This window comes from Diadema setosum, chromosome 17 (genome assembly GCF_964275005.1).
Source record: "Diadema setosum chromosome 17, eeDiaSeto1, whole genome shotgun sequence".
In the NCBI taxonomy this organism is placed as follows: domain Eukaryota; kingdom Metazoa; phylum Echinodermata; class Echinoidea; order Diadematoida; family Diadematidae; genus Diadema; species Diadema setosum.
Genome location: NC_092701.1, coordinates 20,959,995 through 20,981,321, shown reverse-complemented (window position 1 = coordinate 20,981,321; position 21,327 = coordinate 20,959,995). Strand labels below are relative to the sequence as shown.

At 43.6% G+C, this 21,327-nt stretch overlaps 1 protein-coding gene across 1 annotated transcript in view; it reads left to right on the top strand.

The window, feature by feature from the left end:
* Window positions 1–1,785: 1,785 nt before the first annotated feature.
* The window catches only part of LOC140240520 (uncharacterized), a 35,802-nt gene continuing 16,260 nt past the window's right edge, over window positions 1,786–21,327 (top strand). Inside the window, exons 1-4 of the mRNA XM_072320287.1 lie at window positions 1,786–3,322; window positions 3,580–3,860; window positions 5,914–6,467; window positions 6,648–21,287. Coding sequence (XP_072176388.1) covers window positions 1,786–3,322; window positions 3,580–3,860; window positions 5,914–6,467; window positions 6,648–21,287 — 17,012 coding nt within the window. The remainder of the gene's footprint in view (window positions 3,323–3,579; window positions 3,861–5,913; window positions 6,468–6,647; window positions 21,288–21,327) is intronic.

The window sequence follows — 21,327 nt, the reverse complement described above, 5'->3', positions numbered from 1 at the left end:
GGATCATGTCCTTAATGCAAGTCCCTGCAGATGAAGATTAGTGACCTTCAGCAGTACTAAAATGCAGATCCCGTTCGCGCAAAACTGGAGTTGGCATTGCTTTTATAAAAGAGAGGGTTTTTTTTTTTCATAATCGATGTGATATACATTGAATAATACCAAAACAACATATCTGGGGGGTGTTTCATCAACGCTTGTCAGCGCTGACAATTGTCGGTGCTGACCAATTTCAGCAAAATCCTTGGTTTTGATTGGCTGAGATGCTCTGGTCACTGACTGTTACTATGGTGATTCAAGTTGTCAGCGCTGACAAACGTTGATGAAACACCCCCAAAACTATCCTTGATATCTTTCGATCAATATGAATGTCGATTTAGCCAACTGCAAAGATGGATTCTGTATTTTATCAAATTCTTGATAACTCAGGTAAGGTAAATTCACGATCGCCCTTTAAACTCCGCTACAACGTGGTGGAGTGCTTTCTTCTACAATATACGCCTTTGAAGTGTAGAATGAATTGTCGGGAGCACTGCGGGGATGTAGCATTCGCTACTTGTCTCCGATTATCAGCGTCTTCATCATAACAAAGACATTGAAAGAAGTCTGCTTGAATTTGCATATTACGGCGATACACCCGGGTGCATAATGGTCAGCTTCACGATGAATACCATGCCAGCCCACTTCAGAATAATATCACCTTTTCTCGGAGGAAATGGTTTTACACTGCTCTGGCATGAGAGCAAATAAACCGCTGTTCTATAAGGGTTTTCCACATTCCATGTAAACAGACGGCCTGCATTGGAGTGCAACATGCATGACCCAATGCGCAACAAATACGGCTCAGACTAGGGACTCGCCCACAGATCTTTCTTACGTACAAGTCCTTTTGTCCAATGTAACGCCTGCGTGACGCCCGTCGTAGGTATACAGAGCTGCGAAACTCTGCGCACTGATCATGTGTAAACGACTTTAGCCTTGCTTCTTTGAAGAGACACTTGTGAAGGCAACTGCTGTAATATCCTCCTTATTTGTCGCCTCTTCGTTTTCCGTCTGGATTAAATTATCCATATTATTATACTGGCAGAGTCATACATCCACTGTTGCTGTTGTTGTTGTTGTTGTTATTGTTGTCCTGAACGCACTTGACTCTGCAAGCACTCTCCCTTTGGCAACTGAGCAGGCTAAACCCTATATTGTTTGTTGATAATCAAAACAAAAAATGTGTTTTCTGTCTACTATTGGGGATTTTAATCGATTTATGTAGCATGATTTGAAAGACTACAAGAGACAAGACAGACGTCGTCATACATTAATGATGATCAACGCCTTCCTCACGAACACTGACCTCTCGTCTTAATTCCTGCAGACAAGTTTGTTTTCAGTCTCCAACCAATCTCGTTTTAAGCGCAAAACCAAAATGCCATTGGTACCTGCCAACATTAATCTTTCATAAATATTTATACTTCTGCAGCTATGACGTCAGCATGGCCCTTGGCTATTAAAGAAAGCTATAAGGTAGCATTCACTAATGCTGCATAGTGATCAGCTTTACGGTCACTTTTTTGCCATGATATATTCGGAAACATGCCCAGAAACGTACATTTATGGAAATCATCTGTAGAAATATACAGTGCACATATGATAAGCCTTGTAAAACATACAACACATGCCTTCAAATTTATTAAAAATATTTTCTTTCCATGTCTGTCATGCAGGACCTGAGACAATGGTCGCCTGAGAAAGTTCTTTGAAAGAAGCATCGATCTGGACCTCCGCTCTTCAATCATGGACCAGTTGCTCAAGTTCCTCATTGCTTCATCACTCCTTCTTGCCTCCACGCCTTTGGTGGCAGGACAGGCCGGAGCATGTCCCACGAACGTAGTCAGCACCGGAGTTCTCGTAGGATCGGTGGTTGCAGCCTTCATTGCGGCCATCATTCTAGAGACATCTGCCATTCTGTGCTATAAACATTGGTGCAAGAAAAGACCACCAAAGTTGCAACACACTTTCATCACAAGCAATGGCGAGGAGGTCCACATTAAGGAGAGAGTCCCCCCTGTGGAGGACAATAAGGTGGCTCCTCCTTTGAAGAAGGAAAAACGGCAAGATGTACGAAAGGAAAAGAAGCAGGAGGTGTTCAGTGTTTCTGATAACACTGATACCGAAAGCAATCTCTACGGTCCTGCCCTCTATCGGTACCCAATCGCAGCTGACAAAGATACCGGAGATGGCATCATGAACGGACGTCACACGTATGAGCCTGATATGACCAGCAACTTCCTCTACTCAACTGGATGGAAATCTTCCAAAGATGATACGACTGACCTTGATAGAGTTCTCAGCGGCAGTAAAGACGAAACCCCTATTCTCCGTGGTCTCAAGAAAGGTGCTGATGTCGATGTTGACTTTTCCTCTGCTAGATTTAAGAAAAGCATGGTTCGTCAATCCATGCCCCGGGAATGGACAATTGGTATGGCTACGACTGATGATGACATTATGACCTACCGTTATCACACCGGCTTAGGAGGTAAACAGCGTCGAGCATCTTCCCCAACACTAGGACTCGACAACCAAGGCTTCGTCAGTTCCAGACCTAACAGCCCGTCAAGGGGTCTCAGGGATTCTACTGTTGTTCAAATAGAGCAGCAACCGTCCACATCTGAGGCAAGAATAACTATTGATGATAGCTTTGTGCTCGCTGGGAGTAGGCCAAGACGAGGGAGTGGTTCTCGGGCTACACTGAGTTCAACGCAAGGGTCAGTACGGGCGTATGACGACAACTTCATACTGCGTGACCCGCAACGTTCAGATAGCAGCGACGAGGACCTCTATGACTATGGCGACAGCGAGCATTCATGGCAAGGCTCATATTTTGGAACAGGTCGCTACCGAGCTGACATGGGAGGCATACCGTTGAGCAGACACGGTGGGGGATCCCCAACCAGTCCCCGCAGCTTCCGCTATCACACCGGACTTATTAACCCCAATAGTCCCGATTTGGGTGATTCAGAAACGCGTCCCATAAGGGTAGATCCAGTGTATGCCATTCCACATCGCAATTCAAGGCAAGAGCCGCAAACTATTGGATCCATTAAACTCATTCGACCGCATTCTGTCGAGAGAGATAGACACATTGGAGAGACCACCTTCTCTGTTGTGGACGAATCTCGTTCTGATACCTACGTCCAGAGGAGGAGTCCAACAGTGACTCTTCGAGACAGAGGGACTCAGTGTGAGCTGCTTGCGCCGAGGCACATTGTATCTTTCGGAGACCGATCGTCGCCACTAACTTCACGAAGAGATCCAGGAGTTCCCACAATTGGTGAGCCTACATAAACCATTCTGTGCAAACGCAAACGAAGAATCGTCAACTTGTTTAACACAAAGAAAATTTAATTATACTTTTATGAAGTTATTGACATCAGAAGCATCAATACGCTTACTGAATAACACACATTTGAAAGAGATAACTTATCAGAATTAAAGACAACCCAGCTCATAAGACTACGAGAGTATTTTTTGTGTGTGTGTGGATTGATCTCACTTTTGTATCATTTGTTTACCTATTGCCCAAATCAGGTATCATAAAACTGGTGAGCAACCAGTCTCTTCGTGAGCAACGTCAACGCAGTCCCGACCGACTGTCGTGGAGCACAGACGACGAAGAGCCGAGTTCTCGATCACAGAGTTTGCCGAGGGAGTGGGCAACCTATTCGGAAGTGTCTAGAACAACATCGGAGAAGATTCGCAGACCCCGACGCACGAGATCTGCCTCTCCTGTTCGACGGTCACGATCCTCCTCTCCAGTCACGAGATCACCGCGAGGACGTTCACTTGGTCGACGATCTCCGATCCAAACGGTGGGTGTAAATATGATAGCGATGTTTATTTTGTAGACATATAATCAGCTTCACGGTAAGGGATGTATATTTGTACTTATAGATACAGTTAGATTTGATGTCGTTAAGGGGAAAACATAGTTCTCATGTGCCCGCAAACCTGTCAATCTTCATAATCGATTAACGATACTCGACAAATCGGGCCAGAGCCGTATCCTTTGCTTTCTGCGCTTAGAGTGAAGCGCATGCAGCTTGCTGGAAAGGATTGCTAGGGCAGGATCGATCATTACTGTGAAGAGCGCTTCAGGAGTGGAAGTAATGTACTGCTATCGACATTATTTCACACTTTGGATCTCAAAATACACCAAAATATTTTAACATCTTGGCAAATTGCGTCAGCCAGGCAAGTTTCTTGGTAGACACTCTTGATTGTATTGAAAGCAAATCTTACAAGGTGGAAAATGAATTGTGAGCTCTTCTAGGAACCATGCTTTGTCTTTTAAGCTTCCAGAAGTCATCATGGTATGAGCCGTTTGGTACATCATCTCAGTTTGATACTCTCGTCTTTTGAGAAGTGAAAAAGCAATCGCAAGCAATTGCGTCTCTGTTGACAGCGGTTGCTTTGAATTAAAATTAACGCAAAGTGGGATGATAACGGAATAAATTGATTTCTAAATATTTTTCTTCAATTTTCATTCCATTTTGACTATTCAAATGCAGTTATGCTCATATTCTATGGTATTGCGTTTATCCTATCAAAAGCAACTTGATCAAGGACTCTTCAGTATTCAATAATTCTCTCTCCCATTACAAGCAACTTGAGATCTGTGAAATGCACATTTTACTTCTGTTTATTTCTTGTTTATTTGATGTTAAAAGAACACAAATCAAACGGAGAAGTTGTGTGTGTTTTTACAATCAGTGGTTTTAGTAGCGACTACATGTTTAAATTGGCAGATATAATGATGTGATCACCTGACAATGGACTCATTGGACGTCCAAAAATCTTCGATAAATTTCCCTTTTCTACGTCAAATTGATAAGAACAAAATATGTACCATACGCATCAAATTATTAGTGTTTTTTCATGGCAATTTTGTAAAATACTTCTGAGACTCTGTTCGTTAAAATCATGAAAAAGATCGAGTCTGACTTGTAGGATTTGAAGTCATCAAATTAAGATAATGTGTACGTTTACTCTGCGCCTCTATAATTTTGCAAAGTACTATGTGCAACTTAACAGATAGTTAAGTTGCAGCGGGTTCAAAACACGTGTGCAAGATTGATTTGTAATCTCCCAAGATTTGCTCATGTTACACCACTTCTAAAGGAATTGCACTGGCTGCCCATTCGCCAAAGAATTGATTTCAAGATATTGATGCTGGTTTATAAAGCTCTTAATGGTCAGGCACCTGGTTATATCAGTGAATTATTGAACTGTAAATCTCAGACTCATAGCCATAATCTCCGCAGTACATTTAATGATAGATTGACATTGCAGATACCTCAAATCAAAACAAAAGTTACCTTAGGTGACCGATCATTTTCTTGTGCAGCCCCTAGGTTGTGGAATAGATTACCATTAGACATTCGGAAATGTCAGACTTTAAATAGTTTTAAATCAAAAGTGAAAACTTTTTTGTTTTAGCATGGGCTTATTTCTTTTTGTACTTCCCGCGCAGCATTGTGCAACATAGGAACTTAAGAGCTCTTGAAGCGCAGTAGAATATATAGACATAGTTTCTGCGCTTAATAAATGATTTATTATTATTATTATTATTATTATTATTATTATTATAAAGAATCTTGCTTTTCACAAGTGTCCAAAGGAAGTGAATGCTACAATTACCTCCCATGATCTGATCAGAGTGCGTATGTCGAGGAATTTCGAAACTCCATATTGGTTTAGAAGATACAATGAGGTAGAGGAAAACACCTATCAGTTTGTATTTCCATAGACAGCTAATAGAAGGCCGCAAGTAGTGGAAACAAAGTGAATGACAAATAAATTGAGTGCGCGAAAAAACATAAGGAAACATGAATTGATTGAAATCAATTTCCTTTCGTTTTTCAGACTTCTTCTGGAGGTATTCCAACTATTGGAGTTATCAGACTTATATCACGCGATGGTACTAGAGGTCCACTAGAAAGAGACGACGAGAAAGACTCAAGCAGCGGTATCAGCATGGGAGATTCCACTCCACAGATACGTCGTTTGGCTTCCACATCGCGGGGAGAGTCCCTCTACCACTATGCTCAGCAAATTCTGGACGAGGACGAACAGGTTATCCAGCGATTATCACGAGATCACTCAAAACCTTCGGATGACGGGATACCTACCATCGGGGTTCTTCGGCTTGTGTCTGATCGTAGGCGTCCAAGAGATTTGGAGAGGAGAGTGAGTTGGGCAGGAGATGAGGTCGATAGCTACGAGAGATCAAGTAGTTATAGAATGCGGGATGAAAATGAAATACTAACTAGAAAGACCTCTCAGAAAGGAACGCAGGAAGTTCCCTCTCCTCGCCAATCGCCCCATAGCCTGCCAACAATTGGAATTATCAAACTTGTGCAACCTGACTTTGCACAGCGGCCTGTGTCGGAAAACACTCAGCAATATGCCCAACGTTCGTCTGATATTAGTGCCAAGCGAAACATTGGCACCCAGAGTAATATTTCCTGGCCAACATTGATACAGAGGATGGAAGAATCAATAGAGGAGGATGTTACTAAACGGGTACTACGACAGACACAATCAAGCAAAGAACCCAACACTATCGGCGTCATAAAGCTGACTACTCCCCAAGTAAGTTCCGAAAAGGGGCGACAGGAATTGTTCGAAGAGATGGACGTTAGAAAGTCTCACAAAACAACATCTAGGAAGACGCCCAGTATGATTGACAGGTCCACTGAACCCGCTATAACCTGGCCTCAGCTAATCCGCACTGTTAGAGATCTCGTAGAAGAAGAAAGGACACCGACATCACGCAAAGATGAAAAGCGGGCTTCTGTACTTGGTATTTTCAAGTTAAAGTCAACAAAAGACAGAGCTCCGAAAAAGCACGTTACTGACCAAGGCACAAATCCTATCCAATCATGGAGTAATCTCATGACTTCTGTCGAAGAAGAAATGGAATCGTCAATAATCACGAGACAGAACACGATCTCGGCTAAGGACAAGTTCACAACAACAGGTACGCAACCGGAACTATCCTGGACTGACATGATGAACATGGTACTGAATGTAACAGAACAGGAAGTTATGAGAGAAGTGATGGAAAAAGAGCAAGAAAGAGCAGTGAAGAAAGAAACCCCTACGTATCTGGGATCTATTCAGCTGAAACAAGAACCTAAAGCACAGATGACTGACAACGCAACTGAACCTGAATTCACGTGGTCTCAGTTGGTGCGTATCATTAAAACAGAAACAGAAGAACTGATGATACAACAACAAACAGGTTCTTCTGTTCACACAGACGACAAGTCAGTGCAACCTGAAATTGATTGGCCTCAAATGTTACAGTTAGTCCAGCAGGAAGTCCTGAAGCAAGTGAAAGAAACTACTGTAACAGAGAAGATCTCGCAAAAAACTGACAAAATACCATTAACTGTTGTCAAGTTACTCGGTTCAGATGAAAAGAAAATACCAACACAAGACGAAGGGACACAACCGGAATTCACCTGGGGACAGCTCGTGCGAATGGTTCAATCAGAGACTGAGGAAATTATCCGGCAGAGGACAGTGAAGGCGGAGGAGAATGAGCAAAAGGACACTGAAGAAAGTGGAACTGATCCTGAACTACCTTGGCCTCTTCTCGTGCGCATTGTGCACGGGGAAGTTGAAGAGATTTTAAAGCAAAAGATATCGAGAAAGACAGCTGATGCTGGGACAATGCCAAACATTGAATGGAACACAATGATACAGACTATTGAAGATACGGCAGTACAAGATTATATACGGGTAACCAAAGATTCGAAACCAAAGACTAAAGAGCCAACCATGGTAAGCATCATTAAACTGAAAACAGAAGAACAGTCCACAATTCCAACGATAGAAACTGTGGATCAAGGAACTCAACCAGGAACATCTTGGGAACGACTTATTAGCAGGATTGAAGAGAATGCTATCATGTCAGTAAAGAAAAAGACTGTGCAAAAGAAAGTGCAACCAGCAGAGCCAACATCACTAGGAGTCATCAAATTGAAGGCACCCGACATAACCGAGAAAAGTGAGAGCTACACACAGTCTGAGAGGCCAGATGTTTCTGACAATTTCACTGAACCTCGAAGACAATGGCGAGATCTGCTTCGAGGTCTGAAGGAAGAACTAGAAAGTGAATACATTAAGACCATCCGTGAACTGGAAGCACACTTGGCTACCCAAGAGGATGAGCCTGACTATGCACCAACAATAAAGTCATTAGGAATTTTCACCTTGAAGGCGCCAAAAGAAGAGACTAGATCAAAGCGGAATACTTTCACCCAGTCATTCATACCAAGTACATCCAATAGCTTCACGCAATCTGAAAAATCATGGCCAGAGCTAATGATGAAAGTTGAAGAAGAAGCTGAGACAAAATTGAGACGAAGAATAAAAATACCCAAATCAGTGCAACAAGGGTCACAGACTGAAATAGACGAAGAAATTCCACAGCTGTTCATTAATGACATGATCGAACCTACAGTGATAAATGAAGAGCATGCCTCTCCAGTTACTTTGAAACAGGATTCATACGTACAAGCTGAAACAGATACGACGGATGGCTCTTCCTCGCCCATGTTGATTAGAAGAAGTACAGCAGAAACTCACACTAAGCCTGATATGCTGGATGGGTCATCGCAATATGAGCAACACCGGAGTAGTGTTGCAACTCAACTGAAGACAACGGTGACGGAAGTCGGCACTGAGACCAAAACACCATCGAACAATGACTCAGCTTCACAGACAATGCCAATCCCGGTTGTCACTCAAGAGCCACCAATTGTTGTTGATGCACAGCCTCCTGCGCACATGAAATTACAACAATTACCTGACAAGCCTAATACAAACGATACATCTACTTGTACTCCTCCTGCACCGAAAACTAAAGATGAATCTTCTGAAATCACATGCATAATGAAGGACACTGGATTTTCAGCACGGAAAGTATCAACCAGGAGTTTTTCGGCACAATTTGACACGCCACTTGTTGAGACATCCAGTTCTGCTCAACAGACAGCCCTTTCAATTATCGAAATGGGGACATCACCCTTCAAAGACATCCCCAATTTTGCTGGTGTGCAGGTTTCGCCAACCTATGAGACGCGTAGTACATTACAAGAGCGGCCACAGACGTCAACCACCACTGTGCAAGTTTCTATGAAGGCTGAAACAACGGAAAATGGCACAAATACAATCGAGAAAGACATTAATGTGATGCACGTTCAGGCTACTGCTGAGGTATCTGAAAAGACTGTTTCGACTGATACCCCACGCACACAGGATGCTAGTATTTCAGTTGACTTATCCAAGAAGCAAGTGGTCTCATACTATCTGGACCAGCTAAAGAAGAAACCCAAAACGCAATCTGTGTCAGTTCAAAGCGAACCTCATCCAGTACCTGAGACAAGGAACGCTGAGACAGAGATGAAACCAAAGACTCTCAATCAATTTTCACAGGTTGAAACTGCTCGAAATACGACCAGCACTCAGTATGACCTAGTCCAAGAGGAACCAGCAATTGTCACCGAAGTTATTGAAGTTCCAGAAAATGCTGCAAATGATATGACCTGGAGTGAACCTCCGCCGATGATTGAAAAGAAAGATAAGGGTACGTTAACAGCAATGCCAGGAGTGGATGAAATGACTGAAACCAGACTTCCTGTCCAGGAAAAACAAACTGCAACTCTGACTGCACAGATGAAGCAATTCTCGATCCAATACCATAGTTCAGTCGATGATTTTACTCAGCAAATGGCGACTTCCCATCTTGATAAGCACACAACAACAGATTCTAGCTCTCCTAGAGACGCGGGATTCCAGATAACTCCTGTTGCCTATGCACATAGTACCCAGATGTCTTCCAGAAAGTTGGTTGCCACACCTGTTCAAGTTAGGCAGAAAATGACCGATGAGTGGACAAATACGCCAATTACTACACCAGTACAAATGTCGTCACAAGCGACTCAAGCTCTTCATGATGTGCAAAATGCCGGTGTAAATACATATGTAGCAGAGCAATCTCATAAAGAATGCGAGGTTGATATTGAAGACCACAGGGAAGAGGGTCTCCGTTATATCACACAGTCTCTCTTGGGATCAGCGACTTTTCAAATGCCAGACACCGCGTTTGCCGGCTCTCAGACGCAGATCGCAGTCTCAAACTCTTCGACTCAGACTGACTTCGCAGTGAAAATCGCCGAAACGTCTAGCTCTTCAACGAACACTGACAGAGTGAAGACCAAGGAAGCATCTTCTTCTTTCTCTGTGAAAGTTTCTGTTGCAGAAACACAAGCATGCATCTCAAGCAAAGAACATGCAGTTAATACCACAGTGCTCGAACAAGAAGACGCTTCAAATATGACGGATAACATAATTCCAGAAACATCATCTATAGGTGAACAAGTTGATATCAAACAACCAGTTAACAATCAGATTATCCAAACGTCCAGACCACAGAGTCGATCACTAGGGAGTAATACAAAGCAGAAACCTTCCACGGAGAGCACGTCTTCTCAAGTAAAGCCCTCAATTGCAACGGTATCTCTGACAGTGCAACCAGAAACCAATGACTTTGAATGTACTTTTCAACCAAAAAGTCTGGACAAGCAAAGTCAAGTTGTCGTTCCTGTCTCAACGATCGGCGCTAACACAGACGACACCACCTACGAAAACACTGACATTGTTAAAGATATGTCAACATATGAATTTTCGGTAATTGTACCTGAAAGAGTAGTACAAGAGGAAACTGTTCCGGAAAGAGCTCGAATTCTTTTGCAACCTGAAAGCTGTGATAGTGGGGTTCAATTTCAACCAGAGCAGCAGGAAATCAGTACAAATACAATACAGACAACTCTGAAAGACTCTTACTCACAGGTACTTGATTTGAAAACCAAAGACTCAGAAGCACAAGCTCAGCCAACCGTGGCATCCATGAAATCGTCAATACGTCCAAGAATGGAGGACGCATCATCCACAACATCTGTTGCTGTCAAAGACTTTTCACATCAAGCAGAGATCCATCCTTTGGGGGAAGATGTTGGTTTGATCACAGACAGAGCTGAAATTACATTAACAGGTGTCAATACAGTGCCTATTGACGTTCAAGCAACAGGTGTAAATACATCTCCACTTCCAACAAGGAAAGACTGTTCTGCCCAAATCGCCTCTGAGCAGAAGAATGTAGGTGCGAACACTCGCTTAATCACGGTTACAGACTCATCAATACAAATAAAACCAGTTATGACGTCATCCTCGTCATCCACAGCATATCAGCCCTGTGAAGACATAGCAATCCAATCAGTGTTTGAAGCAAAGGATTTTGCTCAGCAGATAATGATTGAAACTGCACGTTCTGAGACTGTGCATAGTGCTTCTCAGGTTACTGTAGATATGTCAGCAGCCGCGATGATGGCCAAGCCGTCCGTGTCAGATGGAAGCATCATCACAACAAAAATTGAGAATCTTAGTACTGAAACACAGTACGAAAGCTTATCCATCAGCAGTTCCACAAATACAGAGGCGAGAGAGGTGCTGGACAGAGCGTCACTTGCTGTAGAGGCTGTAAAGGTTGAAACAGAACAAATCATTCGGCAAGAAGCACCAGTTGTGCAGTTTGCTCCTCCTGTTTTTTCACCTCAAATCAGTGATGCTGCAGTTTTGGTCAAGCCACAGGAGAGTGAATCTAGCACTAATACCACATTTATATCTTTGAAGGATTCTACCTCACAGGTGGCATCTTATGCAACAAGAAACTCTACATCCCAAATTATGGCTGATCAGCGAGACACGGGCAACAATACAGAGGTTCTGCGACTGGTAGATGGATCCAGTAATACCAGATCAACCAGTGTGAAGGATGGTATGAGCAATACATCTCCACTACCAAAGCGAGCCAACATTTCAGCACAAGTTAGCGTCCCGATGACATCATCATCAATGATGACAAAACCGGACGCGAAATCTGGGAGCACATCTCCAATTCTGCCCTCGAAACTTGATCGATCTACACATGCTGACATACCACAGGAAAGAAGTGAAATGATTGTTCCCGAAGTTACCACTCCAGTAGAATTTGCTCCACTCTACAAACAGACAGAAATGAAGGATTCTACAGCTCAGGTAGTGGCTGATCAGCGAGACACTGGCAACAATACAGAGGTTCTGCGACTTGTAGATGGATCCAGTAATACTAGATCAACCAGTGTGAAGGATGGTATGAGCAATACATCTCCATTGCCAAAGCGAGCCAACATTTCAGCACAAGTTAGCGCCTCCATGACTTCATCATCAATGATGACAAAACCGGACACGAAATCTGGAAGCACGTCTCCAATTCTACCTTCGAAATTTGATCGATCTATACATGCTGATATCCCACAGAAAACAATTGAAATTGTTGTCCCTGAAGTTGTGACAACAGTAGAGTCGACACCACAATACAAGCAGAAAGAGGTGAAGGATTCTTCTTCACAGGTGGTATCTCCTGCAACAAGAGACTCTACCTCCCAGATCATGGCTGATCAACAAGACTCGAGCAGTAATACAGAGGTTCAGCGACTGGTAGATAGATCTAGTAATACTCGCTTTATCAGGGTTTCAGACTCATCAATACAAATAAAGCCAGTTATGACGTCATCCTCGTCATCCACAGCATATCAGCCCTGTGAAGACATAGCAATCCAGTCAGTGTTTGAAGCAAAGAATTTTGCTCAGCAGATAATGATTGAAACTGCACGTTCTGAGACTGTGCATAGTGCTTCTCAGGTTACTGTAGATATGTCAGCAGCCGCGATGATGGCCAAGCCGTCCGTGTCAGATGAAAGCATCATCACAACACAAATTGAGAAACTTAATACTGAAACACAGTACGAAAGATTATCCATCAGCAGTTCCACAAATACAGAGGCGAGAGAGTTGCAGGACAGAGCGTCACTTGCTGTAGATGCTGTAAAGGTTGAAACAGAACAAATAATTCGACAAGAAGCACCAGTTGTGCAGTTTGCTCCTCCTGTTTTTTCACCTCAAATCAGTGATGCTGCAGTTTTGGTCAAGCCCCAGGAGAGTGAATCTAGCACTAATACCACAGTTATATCTTTGAAGGATTCTACCTCACAGGTGGTATCCCCTGCAACAAGAGACTCTACGTCCCAAATTATGGCTGATCAGCAAGAATCGGGCAGTAATACAGAGGTTCAGAGACTGGTAGATGGATCCAGTAATACTCGCTTTATCAGGGTTTCAGACTCATCAATACAAATAAAGCCAGTTATGACGTCATCCTCGTCATCCACAGCATTTCAGCCCTGTGAAGACATAGCAATCCAGTCAGTGTTTGAAGCAAAGGATTTTGCTCAGCAGATAATGATTGAAACTGCACGTTCTGAGACTGTGCATAGTGCTTCTCAGGTTACTGTAGATATGTCAGCAGCCGCGATGATGGCCAAGCCGTCTGTGTCTGATGGAAGCATCATCACAACACAAATTGAGAATCTTACTACTGAAACACAGTACGAAAGCTTGTCCATCAGCAGCTCCACAAATACAGAGGCGAGAGAGGTGCAGGACAGAGCGTCATTTGCTGTAGAGGCTGTAAAGGTTGAAGCAGAACAAATCATTCGGCAAGAAGCACCAGTTGTGCAGTTTGCTCCTCCTGTTTTTTCACCTCAAATCAGTGATGCTGCAGTTTTGGTCAAGCCCCAGGAGAGCGAATCTAGCACTAATACCACAGTTATATCTTTGAAGGATTCTACCTCACAGGTGGTATCCCCTGCAACAAGAGACTCTACGTCCCAAATTATGGCTGACCAGCAAGAATCGGGCAGTAATACAGAGGTTCAGAGACTGGTAGATGGATCCAGTAATACTGGACCAACCAGTGTGAAGGATGGTATGAGCAATACATCTCCATTGCCAAAGCGGGCTAACATTTCTGCACAAGTTAGCGCCTCGATGATGACAACATCAATGATGACAAAACCAGACACGAAATCTGGAAGCACATCTCCAATTCTACCCTCGAAACTTGACCGATCTACGCATGCTGACATACCACAGGAAACGACTGAAGTTATTGTCCCTGAAGTTGTGAGAACAGTAGAATCGATACCACACTATGAGCACAAGGAGCTGAAGGATTCTTCCTCACAAGTGGTATCTCCTGCGACACGAGACTGTACCTCCCAAATTATGGCTGATCAGCAGGACTCGAGCAGTAATACAGAGTTTCAGCGAATGGTAGATGGATCCAGTAATACTAGATCAACCAGTGTGATGGATGGTATGAGTAATACATCTCCATTGCCAAAGCGGGCTAACATTTCAGCACAAGTTAGCGTCTCCATGACGTCATCGTCACTGATGACAAAACCAGACACGAAATCTGGGAGCACATCTCCAGTTCTACCCTCGAAACTGGACCGATCTACACATGCTGACATACCACAGGAAAGGAGTGAAATGATTGTTCCCGAAGTTACCACGCCAGTAGAATTTGCTCCACTGTACAGGCAAACAGAAATGAAGGATTCTACAGCTCAGGTAGTGGCTGATCAACGAGACACGGGCAACAATACAGAGGTTCTGCGACTGGTAGATGGATCCAGTAATACTAAATCAACCAGTGTGAAGGATGGTATGAGCAATACATCTCCATTGCCAAAGCGAGCCAACATTTCAGCACAAGTTAACGCCTCGATGACGTCATCATCAATGATGACAAAACCAGACACGAAATCTGGGAGCACATCTCCAATTCTACCCTCGAAAGTTGATCGATCTACACATGCTGACATACCACAGGAAACGAGTGAAATGATTGTTCCTGCAGTTGCCACTCCAGTAGAGTTCACTCCACTGTACAAACAAGAAACATCGGATACGCACACGCAGGTTACTGTAGAACAGAGTGATTCAAGCACAAATACCAAGCGGCTTCTGTTGACAGATTCATCTTGTCAAATTGAAAGTCCTCCCAGCCTGAAGGAATCCATGACTCAAATAGAAGTACTTCAGACACATTTGAGCAGCAATACCAGGCTAGTCAAATACAGAGATTCCACTTCCCAGTTTGAGCGAACGACGTTACAGAACTCCTCAGTGCAGATTCAACCCGATACCGTCTCTTCAACATCGACTGTATTACCAGAGAGTAATGATGTATCAACATACGCGACTGTTACTGGACTGGACTTCTCACATCAAACTTATATCAGTGACCCAATTCCAGAAAGAATGGATAACGGTTCAAACACAGAGACTGATGTTAAGGACTCTGAAAGCAATACATCTCCACTTCCAAAACGCGCAAACCTTGCTGCTCAAATTGCTGTAACGATGGCTAGTGAGTCAATGATGACACATCCTGATGTAAAGGTAGGAAGTACGTCACCAATCTTTGTCAAGAAACATGACCAGTCTACTCTAGCAAACATAGACGTACCAAGAGAAGAAATAGTAAAACAAGAAACATCATACGTTGAACTTGGTGCGCCACTTTTCTTACCTGAAGTTAGTAATGCGGAATCTCAAGTAAAGCCAGATCAGGTTGACAGTGGAAACAACACAATCAGGCCGATTTGGAAAGACATGACCTCACAATACGAAGGCCCAGACCTTAGTGAATCTTCAACTCAGCTTGACATACAGCAGCGAAACATGGGTAGCAATACACTTGCCACTGAGTTCATAGACACATCAACTCAACTGGAAATGGTTGAGAGAAAAGAAATCACAGCACAAATACATCCACTAACTTCTGAGATTACGGCGATTGTCAAGCCAGTCACTGAGGATTCCTCAACATTGGCAGTTTCAACGTTCAAGGATTTTGGTCACCAGGTTAGCCTTGAAGAACCATTGCCTGACAACATGGATGTCGGGTCGAATACGCCCGAAACGGTTTTGAAGGATAATGTTACAAATACGTCCCCGCTACCCAAACGTGCACACACAAGCGCACAAGTTAGTGCACACACAACAGACGACAGTACATCGCCAATACTTACAAGGAAGTATGATCAGTCGTCCTATGCCAATATACCTAATGAGGAAATTGTCAAACAAGATGTGGTTCCTGTTAAATTTGCACCACCTATTTTTGAAGTTGATGTGGTGGATACGAGTTCCCAAGTTGAAACAATGCAGATGGAGTCCAGCACCAACACTAAGGTTACATCTATCACTGACTCTACTTCACAGTTTGAGAGAGTGTACACGAAAGATTCCGTCGCGCAGGTGCGTCCAGTGACTGACACTACTTCAACAACTGCAACTATTGATGGCACTGACTTTGCACAACAGACAGAGTTACCCAAAGCAGATGTTGAAACCACAGGCATCAATACTGATGAGAAGAGTACATGCAATTTCTTTGTTCAAGTAAAACCTTCATCAGCAACAAAAACATCCTCGGCGAGACCGGAGGTTACCATGGCATCAACAAATACTTTGCTTAAGACAAGCAAAAGTGAGATCAGCATGACTAACGCTCAATACTTGATGAAAAGCTCTGTTTCGCAAGTAGATTTTACATCCACAAATATATCATCCCAGGTCATATTCCAGAGTGCCGATTCATCAAGTCTCGCTTTGCCATCAACACAAGACACGAAATCTGACCCTATCATCGGATTGCAACTTAGTCGTCATACTCAGTACGAAATATCATTAGCAGAAACATCAGTTAATACGGAGGTTGTTCATATGAAAAATGCTGCATGCGAAGCTAATCTTACAACACCTGAGAAGGACAAAGTAATAGAACAGAATGTTGAAGAGGAAGAGCTCTCGCCAGTAGTATTCCTTCCCGATTTAGAAGATGCTGGCACCCAGACGCTCTCTGACCAGAGTGAAACGGGAACAAATACTACAGTGTGTGAATTGCGCGATACAACATTTCAAGTTGCACCAGACACTACCCATACCAGCAGCAACACTGTTCCTAAAATCGTTTCCGTGACAGCAGTCAACACATCAGCACCAGCTAAAACATTCGACATGAGTTCGCAGAGTGCAATTCGAACTTCCTCGGCTGCAATGATGGCAAAGCCAGTGGTTCGTCATGCAAGTACGACGACGTCGGCACGGTATTCGAAAGCGCCCAAAACTCATGAAAAGTCGGTCAGCACGAAAATGGTGAATACCATACCAGTCCAAAGAGTGGAAAAGGCTTGCGAAGCTAAGATGCCAGATCGAGTTGAAGAGGTCATACTGCCTGAGAAGAAAGTGGAAGAGTTTGTCCCTCCTGTCACTAGTAAAACGCTAAAGGATGTCAGATCTCAAATATCTCCTGAAATAGCAGAAACAGCCTCGATTACTGTATCTCCAAAACTGACAAACACAGAATCACAATGTGTCGTCAAGTCAACTCCAAAATCAACCAATACAGCTGAACGCCCACGTCACGTGGACTCCACTTTTCAAGTAAAGCCTGTAGTAGGTGAGGCGGCAACGCTAACTCAGGTTACTGGTCGGGAATTTACGCAACAGAAGGTTTACGAATCTGTAGCTGTCGAGATGCACTCTATACCAACAAGTACAGTGCCACAACCAAAAATGAGAGACTCTACCTCACAAGTGAAACAAAGTTTTTCATCGGTGTCCACGTATACACGACCTTCCGTAAAATCTGAGTCAATTACAGCAAGCCAGGTTACAAAAACAACAATAACGCAGACGGAGAGACGGCAGGAAGAACCCAAATCTGTTACAAAGACTTCAGACACTGGTGCACAGACGAATCCTGTTACCATCATCGACTTTGTTCCTGTTACTGTCGACTCATCTGTTCAATATGAGCCAAAGTACTTCTTCACTGGCATGCCCATCCAAGCCACTACACCAGTGGTCAACCAGGAAACAGGTACTGTGCTAGACGGGAAGTCTCAACTTACATCGACTATTTCAATTTCCACTCGGCAAATATCAAGTCAAACAAAGAATTCACCCGAAAGCAGGGACAGTGCCGAAGACCCTGTCAACAGAGATGTAGTGCACAAATCGTCCCAAGCAGAAGAGCTTCGACCACGCTTGACAGATGTCTATGTACAGCATCAACCAAAAATGGGATCTCACTTTCAGCAAACCGAAATGAAGAAGTGTGACAGGGTTTCAACCACACATATCGAAAAGAAGACTGTACACCATAGCTCTCAGTTTTCCACTGAAACAGCGGGTGTCAGTTTGCAGTTTGCACCGGATATCAGTAGTGTCTCTACAGTTACAGATGACAGAGAAAAACAATACAAAGACTCGTGGCAACATCCCAGAATCACTAAGACAAGGGAAACAGATACTGAGATAGCGCCACACACGACAGAACGTGAGACTTTTATGCCTAAATTTCAATCGGTCAATGCATCAACTCAGCACAAACCAACAACTAAGGAAATAAGCATGCAAGCATACATCGAGCAGCTTGAAAAAGCAACGATGGAACAATACCAAATGCTGGAAGAGAGTGGATTTCAGTGGAGCACAGAGAGATCAAATTCAGGTTTTCAGATCGCACCGAAGATGAGTGAAAAATCCAATGCTGCTGCTCGTGTGCAGTCAAAGGCAACTGGGGCTAAGGCCGGAGCTGATGTCAATGAGAACTCATCCATGACTGACTTGACATTAGAAGACATAGAAGAGATGCTCACTGTTGTGAGACGCGACATCACTGCTACTGTCAAAGAGGAATTGGTTCAACCAACAATTACAAGACCAGAGGAAATGTCGTTAGACTTCGAAATTGAGACCATGGACACAAGCATGCAAACACTTCTTGATTCTATCTCACGAAGTGCTTCCCCTATTCTCCAAGAAATGAAAAATATCGCTATCCAGTACGAGAAGACACACGAGATGAAAGATCAGCAAATGACAGTCATCCCGAATACAATCGAAAAGGCAATCAACACTGCTCGTGACGAGCTTGTCTCAGTTTTGACACAATATGAGATGAAGTCAGATTTGAAGGATGCTGACGTCCAAGTGCAAAGAGATGTTAGGGATAGTCCTACAGGAATGCCTGAGAAATACTTCAAAGACCAGGATTCTCAGTATGCCTCTAAATATGCTACGGGACAGATCCAAGCATCACCTCTTGTAACTGACGTAGGAGTTGCGCTGCAACAAGAGAAATGTAAAAAAGCTACAACACAGACTCATATCAGGAGCTTCCAACAGGGAACTCAATATGAAGCAAAGACGGGCATTTCATCAACACAAGTGACTCCAGATATTGGTGAAAGGAGTAGTCAGACAGCTGAAACTAAACACCTTACTGACGAAACAATCGAAAGGGAAGAAAGAACAGAACTTCTTCGCGTTCCTTTGACTCCGGAGTCCGTGACAATCGAGATACAAACTGATCCTGTTATCATTAAGTCATTCGACGACGACGACGACCTAGATACTGAGTCAGATGTTGACAGTGGAATCGAAGCTGACATGCAGACTGACCCCGTGGTTGTACTTACAGAAGACGAGTATGAATCTTTGATTTCGAGGCCAGAAGTCGCTGAGTGTTCATCTCAAACATCTTCATTGCAAACAAGACACTTCAACGATCAGTTCATGACACTAAAGTCGTCTGAACCAACTCAAACAGAGGCGATGAAGTCAGACACATCAACAATGTACACGACGGCGGTGTCTCGTCAATTCACCCAGACCTTTTCTCCAGTGAAATTGGAAAAAGATGCACAATATGAATTCAAAAAGCATGTAACAGGGACGCAGACCTCACATATGACGTCCGATGGCTCGACGGCAATGCCACGGGTACGCTTTGGAAGTACTGCCCAGCAAACATTGCCAACGGAGAAGACGTTCCAGAACAAGCACGTGTATACCATGAAAGATGAGAAGTTCGACCAAGACGTGCAAACTAGTCCAAACAAACTCAGTGACAAAGGCAGCTCAACTAAACCCATTCCGGGTAAAAGTGAAATTACACAAACGAGCCCAGTCAAGAATCTGGAAAATTATACTGATCCTCTGGATGCAGAAGTGTCCTTTGCAGAGTCACAGACACCAATAATCGACAGAAGCGATCAAACTATCCAATTTTGTGTGGACCGAACAAGTATAATGACTGAGACTGCAACTATTGATTCGACATCTCTTAGTACAAATACAGAAACGGGTGGAAAGGTGGACTTTGTTTCCCAAACAGCAAAATCAGATGTTTCTGATGCTGTTTCCTTCACCGGGCACATACAAATGACAGAATCTACAGCTCAAACCGATGAACAGCCTACGGAAGTGATAAGTGAGGTAGTCCATCTGCAGCCAGTAGAGCCCGTGTCCTTCTCACCAGCTGATTTCATGCCACAAGAGAACCAACACGATTGCCAGACACAGACTGAAGAGGTTGTATCGGATATTCTTGATAAACATCCGGCAGAAGTTGGCTCAGTTGAAACACAGTCATCTGAAGTGCGTGTAGTAGACAGAGGCTCAAGTCCAGTATTTGTAAAATCTCCAACAGAAGAGAAGAGTGTTCAACTCGGAGTAGCAAATAAATCGACAGGTTCGCAAACCAACGGCAAGCAATTTGTCACAAGAAACACATCTACCAAAAAAGTTATGAAAGATGTGGCCGTGCAAACCGAGATTCCCCTGGTCACAATCGTTGAAGATGCTGTAAAACCAGTTCAAGCCACGCCTGTAAGAATGAGTCCAAAATTGTGGGATAAAGTTAAAGATGTTACTGATTCATCATCACAGACACCTCACATTGAACTTTCGGACAGACAAGCAGCAACTAGTCCCGTAACAACATCAGAAAAATCAATGCAACATGAAACTTCTTCGCCTACCAAAGAGCGATACGTTAGCACGTTCCAAACAGCTCTCCTAGAAAGTGTAGATGCACCCATTCAGGCTACTCCGCAGACCAGGACTATACCTCTGCAGGCATCACGGCAAGCACTACTGGCAAGTGTAGTTACTCAGGCCAAACCAAAAACATTCGAGGCCAAATTGCAAGTTGTCCCTCTAAAAGTGCAGACGCAAAACTCAGGTACACAACATGACACTAAAATGCCAACAATGGACAACTCCATGTGCCAGACTGACTTTGAGGATATTCCCTACGAAGAGATTATCGTTGTTTCTACCTCAGATGTGGACACCGAGCCCTTCTTCCATGTTGAAGAAACGTCTGATTTTGCTTGCCAAACAGACGTTTCTTTAGAAGAATTGGCGTTGAACACTGACTTGATCCCATTGGATGACATTCAAACGCAAACATTTTCGCCGAAGTACAGTGAAGCATCATCTCAGTATCAAGGGGAACTACAT